Consider the following 10,657-nt stretch of genomic DNA (forward strand, 5'->3'; position numbering starts at 1 on the left):
TTCTCAGAGAGATGGTATACTGGTGTAACGGAGATGGGGAGGCATGGGGAGAGGCATGCGAGTAGTATGTTTTCTCGTAAATCCGATTCGCGTCTCTTGAAAAATGAGATCAATTATGGAATTCGTGGAGTCGCTTTGTAGCGTTTAATTTGTGGAGTCGTTCTGTAGCATTTGCTTGCAATTTGCAAGCAGGAATACGTGTTCAAGGAGAAGATGGATATTCAGTTTTGTAAACAAGATGCATATGAGATTTTTGCTCCCCAGTCCAATATTTTGTAAGTGTTAAGTTGGTATTTTCTAATAAATAACTCTGCAGTGAAGGCCTTCTTCCTTTCACTGGTGTACTCTAAATGTGCCTGGTTGCGAAATTTTTGCGACCATTAGTAAATTGCAACAAAATGAAATGAAAGCCAGTGTCACTATCGTCCCTGGAAACCGAATAACGAAAACAATCGGCTTAAGCGCGAAATAGATGAAGTTGTGCGCAGGTTAGATTTCGGGTCGACATGTACAAGGTATCTTATCCCGGGCTAGGTACTGCGTCCTTCACCGTCATACCACATCCCTAATTCGTGTCACACGACAATTAAGGTTTCTGGCATGAAATATTACTCGGTTGAGTTGAGAAGTGGTACCTATCTAAGCCGAATCGAGTCAAGGACGCTTGAGTGCCGTATTTAAGTATCTATACTCTCAGCCCTTCCAAGGACTTATGCTTTGAGCTATCCGATGAACATGTGCTCAGCCGAACTGGTGTGGGGATGGACTTCCTGTAAATGAAATTTATGTGGCTAAGGCACTCAATGCTCACTGACTTGTCTCACCAGCATCTCGGAAACTTTCAGGAAATACTGAGTCATACGACCCACGCGCTTGCTGATACAAGCGACTTAGTGCCACCTCACACCGTCTTGCCGCGATATGGCCTTGGACGGTTGAGTGGGAGCACGCTCACCACAAACTCAGGAGCAGCGACGCAACAAAGTCTGTGTTGGGCATAATTTGACTTGGTCCAGTGACTTACTTAAAAAGTAAGCTGTCGTATGCAGTAACGTGGACTTCACAATGATATTTCCAAATAAGCTCATTTTCACATGAATTTGGTTCTACCAGTGGACTGGAGTGAATCAAGCTGAATCACTCGTCCATAGAGGGTCTTCTTCAACTGGATGCGCTGCACAAATTCGCCTCAAGTTTCATTGGGTACGACTTTTAAGATACAGTAGCACAATATCTAGACCTAACAAACTATTCATAATGTCAAAGAGTCTTCAGTAACCTTATGAGTAGTATATCGCGTTTGTGCGGATGTCCTTTGGAATTATGAACGGATTGTATCCACATTTTAGTGAGCAGTACAGTATAGTGATTAGGCTCTTTTGGGATGGGCACCTATATAAAATAGATAGTTACTGTAGCACACTTCCAAAGAACGTGCTGGTTCAAAATAAGGCAAAACTCTCGACTAAACTCCGATCCGCCAACTGGCTTCCTTTGCATTGCTACGTCGACTGACATGCCTCATCGCCTACCAAAGCTTGTTCATTAATGCATTCAGCTAGTCTTCCGAAAACGTAACTGAGGCCAAAAAAATTATCGGCGAAATAGTACACTATTTCGCCAACTACACTCATCCATCTGCTACGGAAAAGTGCAGCTGAGCGGAACAGCGGGAAACGAAAGTGCAAACTAGGCTGTAACGACTGGATATATATGACATGTCGGTAAGAAAATTAAAGGTAGTCTGATCGAGATGCTGAATACTATCTAATGTAAATCGATCTGCCCACTTTGTATGTTTCAAAGATAAAGACTGAAAGCTTATTTTCAGTAGTATCGGTATGTTGTGCGCTAAGAATGTTTGAGCCGTGTAAGATATTATGAATTACGTCCCCTTCAGGTATAATTTGAACCCCTACATTCGCAGCGGTAATCATTCCCATAAAAGAGCTGTTTACTAATTTCCCACAAGCAACACTTTGTGGAAAACAATACCAGGTTTCCAGTTATAACAAAAGTGTTTCACCGGACATTGAAAAGTTTCCAGATTCGGTTCTCCCTGGCCTACAAAGTCTATTTAGCTAGAAAACCTTCAGTCTATAGAACATAGTGAACCAGCTGCATACCCATAGCTTGATCACACCGTCATCTTTAACGGCGCGCGCAAACTTGTATCCATGAGCTGCTCGCCCATTGGTCCAATCGAACGTCTTAAGCATTGCGTTAGATGGACGAACATTTTCTTAAGACAGGACTAGAACTTTATTCCTCACCCTATTTCAACTTACAGTCAGTCCAGCGCGTGCGATAGGTTGACAGGTGTCTGAGATGCAGAACAGTACGCCGATATCGTGCAACGATGACCATGCATTGCGCACAATATTCTCTATGTTTTCTCTATATGGGGAATCTTGCTTGCACACGAATTTGCTTTTGACAAAAGAGTCAAATGAATCGAGTTGAGTTTCTCGTTTCTCATGGTCTCCAAGAAGGGTGAAAACGGGTGTCGCCTGTCGAAGAGATTTCAGCAACATTATGAGTAGTGCGTTATGGCTAGACAGCAAGGAATCTCGCGTGCTCACTTATGATGATACGATTAAGTTTTCGCCAGTGTGAGGAGCTACAATTTAACACTGGATCACAACTAATTTAATTTAAACATACTTATTTTCTATAGAGGAAAATGTTGGTAGCTCAGGTCGCATAGATGGTCGTTGACTTGTTCGCTGAGCTGGACAATTTGATTGCAAACGTTTCATCACCAATCGAGGTGGTATCATCAGCGCGTTACTGGGGAGCGTAGTGGTGCGTTGAGTAGTGTTATGTGTGTGTGTGTGTTAATATACGTTCTGCTAGCCGGTGATGACCTTTGGTCGCGATTAGTTGTTCGGTCGGGCGGTTCGATTGGTTGCTCTGTTATCCTGTGTCCTCATCCGCCGACGCCAACGTGGCCTTCGAGCTTGGCGTTCACTCGGAAAAACTTTTGTGCTTTCCGTTTGTTGGTTCCGCGATAATCAGCTAGATACGCCTCCAAATCCCCGCAAATTGGGAAGAAACACCTGCAATCCAGTCGCCAACCAGCACTCACGCAACGAGACTACCAAGCACTCAGACAGCCGGTAGTTTCTCTTCTACTCGCTTCCCATAGTAGTGACATGCAGTTTTACTACTAGCCGATTATTGACGCAAGGATCTTTTCCAGATAAGCTCCGCCAAAAAAATTAAACCACCGTCATCCAAAAAAAGATTAGAAAAAAGAGGGGATATGAAATCTGTACTTTAGTTTTTGTTGAAAAGGATGACATTGGGACATGTCTTAATTAATTTGCATGAAGAGATCCATTTTTCGGTACCTTTACCCCCAAACGAACTCACACAGGGAGATGTCCACTAGAGATGGGTGTGTGCCGTATTGGTGTTCATTCGGCATCTTGTAAACTAGCCAAAGAGATTCGATAATTTTTGCATGAGCTCCAGTCGTTGGATCCACAAAGTTTTCGGTATAATTAACCGTTTCATGAGTAGCATTCATGTCAATCATCGTTTGAAAATCTTGGTATTAGGCCCACATTTCGGAGATGATGATTGAGCCGGGAGCGATGCAGGCCTGGATTGTGTCCATCGGAGTGGCCACAGTTCGATCTGGCACTGCATGCATGAACACCTCTTCAGTTTTCCGGCAGATCCGTCCGAAAATCCATTGCAGGGGAAGGACTCGCCCTGCGTGGCTTTTACGGCGAGATATTAGCGTGTCATCGATCTCGACGTGTAGACCTGGGCCGCCGATAACTGTCGGAGTCTGCAAAAGCCGCCAGGCGCAAGCTCTGCGAAGAAAGTTCTTCCAGTCAAAAGCGGTCATGTGGCTAATAGATAATTCCTCTGAGCGTAATTTGATTTTCGCCCTATTTTTGGACCAACTAAGGATCAGTTAAGTTATTTATTTGGCAGCCCTCAACCGAACAAGTGCAATCACATTTTGTTAGATAACTTAGTTGACTGAACGAGTTTGTTTTCCGACGTGCGAAGTAATCTGTCTACAAGAAAGTGGTTGGAAAACAGGAACCAGTTGATGAGACCCCTAAATCGATGCCGCATTTGGCCCCTAGCAGAAGACATTCTCTTGTTGGGGTTGATCGATTTATGGATTTTCTCTGAGGCTGACCTGGGTCACCCCTTTCATACGGATTACGCTATGGCCCCATCACAACCTGTAGAGTCTCACTACTCCATTCAAGATTTCCACCACTTCTGTGTTCCAGCCTTACCGCCGTGCAGGGTCTGAGTGATTTATTCAGCCTCAGTCCTAACGCGAACAGCACAGATAGGCTTCCTCGTTCCCATATGTGCTTGATATTTATTCAATTAGAATTTAGAACCTGTGTTTATCAGATGTTTGCCATGATAACCTGAAAACGATTTTTACAGAATTCGCCGAGGAGCCTGTCAACAGGTGACCACGTGATGTGGAATCCTTGACTGAACAATAAGTGGCTCTATTTGCTGTCTGAGAGTGAGTGAGTCTGCCGATCAGACGTTTAGAGCCGAATGGTTAGGTGTTCAAACTACTAGCCTAGATGTCGCGCGATCAAAGCTCCATCTAGTTTCATGTAATACGCAATGCTGACAAATCTTAGCTGTACAGGGCTTCTGGGCCTCCTATTGAAAATTTATCACACCCTTTGAACCGAATTCCTTCTGCAGGTGAACTGCAGAGAGGAGTGGCTTTGTTGTGCTTCCATGGCTGATATTTTGGCGTGTATAGCAGTGATTCTTTTTCCTATTTTAAGCGGGTGTGGTCTTTCATTACAAGTACCAAATACCCTTCATGGTTAGATTTGGTTGACCCCACCAAACTTTTCTTTCCCTTGTTCTCAGGTAGCAAATTGGACCAAGTTGGTGGAACGGATAACTATTTTGCGGTTCTACCAAAGTAACACAAATGAGTGGGAATCAACAACCCATCTGTGGAATGTGGCGCCAAGAAAAGAAATTATGAGGGTGGACCGCGTCAAAAGATGAATGAACATACATGGTCTGAATAGAACTGGAACAAATATATGGAGACAGTTGTCTGGTGCTCTGCTAAGCCTGAAGTAAACAAAACGAAATTCCTCATGGTGACAGCAGGCACAATGCTGTTAAGCTGAACGGTGGAGCAATTGCGTGATTCTTTACACTTGCATGGTTATTTTTTTCTCTATCCGTCTAAACCACAATTTCTTCTCCCAGTGAGTTGAACTAATTTTTGTCTTTAGACAGCATAACTCGAGTGTAAGTTTGCGGACTGATGGGCTAAGAGACGTCTTACGACTGAGTCATTGTGGTCCGTCATCCAGCTTTCGATTTAATTTGTTTAAAGTCACATGTATGCGTCGCTCACAGTGCGATCGATAATCCCTCAGTGCTGTGATCGGTCCTTACACACTGGTCGTTGGACAATCGGATGATATCTGCTAACGAACTAAACAGCTAGCGAATACACACACATTTGCAAACTAATTTGGTTTTTCGAGCGACTCACTTGAAACCCAGCTTAATGCCTCGGTTTTGATGTTTCCAGGCAACTGAATGTGCTGAAACAGGCCCGCCTAATGTTTAGTCGCTACGATATTCGAGTTGTCGCGATAAATGTATATCGTAATACACTACTCACAAGGTTGCTGAAAACTCCTCGACAGCCCACGATCGGTTTCGCACTTTATAGGGCTCATCAGGTACAGTATCCCCGAGTTTCCGTCAATCTTATGTTCTGCTTGAAACCAAACTTCACGAAATTAGCGAACTACACCCATTTGCAACCTAATTTGGTTTTTCGAGAGACTTACCTGGAACCCAGCTTAATCTCTCGGTTTTGATGTTTCCAGAACGAAACAGTTCTTCTCGATGCCCCCTTAAAGGTGGTGTAGGCCTCGTGAGTTTCATAAAAATTGTATAGTATTGCAAAAAAATTGTATTTTCACAGAAGACACAGGGTCTATTCCTGTTCTATTCTGTTCTATTCTACACAGGGTCAAAATTCGATAATTCATTGCACTAACCATTCACGTGGGTTTGTGGTGCACCTTTCGGTGGTTGAACTTACTGAAGACTTGGAAAATAATCGAAGGGATATATTTAGAATTTGTAGTTGGACACACTTTTTTGTCTGACTGGTTCCGAATTATAGAAATTTGATTGAAATGTTAACCCAGTGGAACGTGTTCCACCTCTCCGGATGACCTCAAAATTCGGACTTAAATTTCTCATTACTAAAAGTTTAGTTTGTTCAAGGTAAGAAAGCAGACTTCCAGGTTTAAAAGACCGGCTGAGTTGCGTGGGATAAGATCTCTCGATAAAGACAATCATAGCCTTTCGTCTGTTGCCAGCCACGACTCCATCCACAGGTAGGTTAGCGGTTCCTCTTGTGTTCATTGAACAACGCTTATCTGTTTGCGTTCTTGAAAAATCTCTTTAGTGACCTCAAGGGAAATGGATATTTACTGAACGTTTGAGGACGACGTGGACAGTACCAGTTGTAAATGCCACCATACATCTAATATATACGATGAAAACATGTTTCGTTTGTTCATAAAAGAAACTACTCACAAGGTGTCACCCTTCTTAGGGCTCATCAGGTAGGCACAGTCCCCGAGTTCCCGTTGACCTTATGTTCTACTTGATTTGTTTGTCTTCACTCACAGTTCAGTGGTTAGTAGTGTAAAATAGCGCAATCGATACTCTACTGCCCTGTAAGGCTAAAGTTCCACGTCACTATAAAAAGGAGAATGGTGACGGAGTTTCAGATAGTGCCTTCATCCCGTTCCTACGAAGTCAAATCGTTGGCCCATTGCAATGAAGAATTTTGAACACACTCATCAGCTGCATGGAAATATTGTGTAAAATAAGAGAAAATGGAAACAATCGACTGATCAGATGGGCTGGGCTCCCGGCCCTGTTCTGGTATAGGTTGCTTCGGAAATAAAACACCAAAAGTCTACTGACAAAAGGGTCAACTGGGGAAACTCCATTTCTGTAAGTTGATATGCAGTTGAACCTCAGCTTAAGTCGTAAGCATACTCATGATTTCGGATAAATTTTGAAAAAAATCATTATACAGGTGGTGAGCCACCTAGTCCAAAGGGTTCCAAAAATCTATCACGATGCTTTTAGGTTATAAAGTTGACGTAATCCCTCTAAGAAACTCACTACACTAGGATGAGTTTACAGGACTAACCAAACAGAACTTGATGTTTTATTCTAAGCCCGGGAAAAAAGTGAGCTAGAAGAGGAAAGATAAAAAGAAAAAAGCGAAGAAAAATTTATAAAATCCGGTTGACGTTATAGAGTAAAAAACCATTCTACTAAATTCAAGAAACTTAGATTCGACTTGCTTTACCCACGTTAAATTCTGACGCGATTTCATGCCTGTGAAAGGAAGAGACCTTTGCTGCAGAGTTATTTATTAGAAAATGCTAACTGACCAGTTACAGACTATTGGACAGGGAAGCAAAACTCTCATTTGCATCTTATTTACAAAAACTGGACATCCATCTTCTCCTGAACGCGTCTTCTTAAACTTTCCTGGATATTCATTGACTTCAATCGTCCATCGCTCAAATCCAAGCAAAGGTTAGAAAGCGACTCCAAAAATTGCCTAACAGACCTCCCTTTTCAAGAGACGCTAAGCGAATTTACAAGAACAAAACATATTACTCGCATGGCTCCCCATCAAGTGTATCACCGTTACACCAGTATTAATAGCCGAAGAATAGTTATGTAGCGTTGGAAAGCGTTCATTTTTACTTTCTAGGCTGTAATTCTCCATGGAACAGATGACGATGGTGTAATAGGAATCCGAGTGTAAATACGTATAATTTATTTTTGAAACGTACCCTGCGTAATTTTCATTCATGAATATTAAAGTGTGAAAACAACAGTTTCAGCATCTAAGTTTCCCAGGAGTGCGCGGTGAAAGAATAGTTGAAAAATGAACCGGAAAACATCACATGACCGTCAAAAATATCGCCATGACGTCGAACGTAGGTGAGGGAGGAATTCCGTTTGGTGCTTGTAATTTTTGCAGGTCTCTCCCAGTCCGTCAGCAGTACTTGCAGTTAACAATATGGTCAGTAGACTAGTAAGTCAATGGGTTACGTCGTCTCGAACAATCGAGAGTCTCTAAACCGCAGTTCTTTTGTGAACCACATAAACGGGACAATTGAAGCTGAACCTGGAATTGAACGCACTCAGTCTTTTGCACTGTGTGACCTAATATGCTGGAGAGGTAATACCGGTGAAACGGCGTATGCTACTGATGAGGCAGGCAAGTAGTCTGCGGTCGTGTCGAAGCTCCGTCTTGCATCCGACCGAAGGTGAAGTTTATTATGGGGCTTGTGAAACTGCTTTGAAGTGTTTGTTAATACTTGTTTGATAGTCATTGAATATTCATGAAAGGCCAAGAAGACGCGTGACAGTGTGCCTATGAGACGTTTACATTCCTGTCCATTTGCCTGTAACTCCTTAGTTCGTATCATTTAACAAATGACTTCGCAGTGAAAAGTTTCTCGTCCTTTCACTAGCAGTATGGTTTTCCTGGGTTTTATTAGTTTCACGCAACCCGCGAGAAACACTGCGGAGCTAACTTGACCTTCCCAAGATCCGAATAGTAGTACACTCCTGGATGCTAGGAGCAATTTCATTTCACGAGCGGCTTCTTTCAAACTCAAGTTGCTTATCCTTACGGGCTTTTATCTTCCGTTCATTCACACGAATTGTCCCCCTCGCGAATCAATGGAGGCAAAGGTTTAGCATGCTCCAAAGCCTGGGGGAATAGAGTTACTCAAGTTACGAGTCGTAACAGGATGGTTGTTTGATTGAGTTCCTAGACCTAGTGCCTGATGAAACATTTGTAGTTGAGGGTCAACGGCAGACATACTAATCCTTTACTCAGTATAGAGCAAGCGCATGACTAGCATACCTGCTAATTTCCCGCGACCAACAGCGTCCTATGAGCTTACCTCCCATAAGCTGAGAAAAGGATGTTGAACATGTATCCTGCAGAGCTAAGTTGAAACCTAAATGCCAACTGACCGATTACAGACCATTGGACAGGGAAGCAAAACTCTCATTTGCATCCTATTTGCAAAAACTGGATATCCACCTTCTCCTGAACGCGGCTTCTTGAACTTTCCCGAGTATATATTGACTCCAATCATTCATCGCTCAAATCCAAGCAAATGTTACAAAGTGACTCCACGAATTCCGCCACTGATCTCCCCTCTTCCAATGACGCAAAGCGAAATTCCACGAACAACACATACTACTCGCGTGCCACCCATCAGCAGTATCACCGTCACACTGGTATTCGTGCGTGTCAGTGACCGACATATAGGTGTGCATCCGTACCCGGCCTGTTGGGGCCTGGTCGGACTTGTGTCGTCTTGATTTTCGTGTGGTAGCACCGCCAATAAGAATCACGTGACTGGACCAGGACGGGACCATCAAGCCAATGTTCCGCTGGCCGTTGTCTGGAATTTCAAACCGTGCTACACTTTTGCTGATGCAAAGTACGCGAACGATTGAAGTTTGTTGTATGCATTTGCTTGACTTTTGTGTAAAAGTACCGTAGAATTTCGTATCCAATTTTTCCTTTTGATATTCCGGATCATCAAACTCCCGCGTGACAAAATGTTCCGTATTCGGGACTTCAACAACAGTGTCGAGGTTGTTTCTGAAAAGTGGAATGAAATTCGCGATATACTAATATTAGGCATGCATATAAATCACATGTACAGTAGGTGCAATTTAATAGACTAAACTATTGTTTGTGAAGTTGTAACTGCATTTATCCAGCCGACCATTTCTCTGTGTCGCTCTTTCATCCCCATTCCCCAAAGTGGGATGCATGAACGCGTGTCAAAGTTTATAGACATCACCATCGCGACCACGACACAATAAGATAGATAACACAAATGCTAGGCCAGCAGCAAATACCAGAGATAGACGAGTACTTATCGTCCGAAGGAGATGAAACTGAATGACTGTCAATTCTAATTAACGAGGCGCACCTCAAATCAGATGTTTCACGCGAAACGCGCCCAATCCTTATTTCTCGACGAAGCGCGTTGTTGAATAGGATGAATAAATTCACGTCGCCGACAGCTCGCACTTGTGTTCTTATCTACCGTGGCTGAATCCGATAAACGTATAGAAGGGGAAGCAAATCATCTCCACCTTCGCACAAACTTCGTTTTCGCCTTGAACGTGCATGCAACGTGAAAAGTAGGGTTAGTGGAAAATAATGGAGACCAGTGGAGGATGCGAAGGGGTTGGGACAAGCAGGGATAATTAGGTCCGTATGCCAAACAATTCTATCGGTTTGGACATCAAGACGTTGCGTTTAAATCCTGGGGAGTTTCAACCACTCGAGTTGCGCACGAATTTCTCACCACAAATTGTGGTGCGGGGATCAGATAAGAATGATGACGTTTGACAGTTCCCGAAACTACTGGTTGTGCCAGAAATATATGCCGGAATTGATGCACGAGACCAGGGGGTGGGAATAATCACCAGTTTTAGGACTGTTTATTGCTTGGATGCTAGTGACTTGTGGTCAGCCTCTGTGACTCCGCCCGAACGATTGCAATACACACATTACTGGTCATTCTTGTTGAGCAGG

At 43.3% G+C, this 10,657-nt stretch overlaps 1 protein-coding gene across 1 annotated transcript in view; it reads right to left on the reverse strand.

Moving 5' to 3' along the window:
• Nucleotides 1-3,972: 3,972 nt before the first annotated feature.
• Nucleotides 3,973-10,657, reverse strand: part of T265_14296 (hypothetical protein) — a gene marked incomplete at both ends in the record, with an annotated part of 8,070 nt that continues 1,385 nt past the window's right edge. The window contains 2 exons of the mRNA XM_009172973.1: nt 3,973-4,034; nt 9,300-9,709. Coding sequence (XP_009171237.1) covers nt 3,973-4,034; nt 9,300-9,709 — 472 coding nt within the window. The remainder of the gene's footprint in view (nt 4,035-9,299; nt 9,710-10,657) is intronic.

This window comes from Opisthorchis viverrini (genome assembly GCF_000715545.1).
Source record: "Opisthorchis viverrini unplaced genomic scaffold opera_v5_173, whole genome shotgun sequence".
Taxonomy (NCBI): domain Eukaryota; kingdom Metazoa; phylum Platyhelminthes; class Trematoda; order Opisthorchiida; family Opisthorchiidae; genus Opisthorchis; species Opisthorchis viverrini.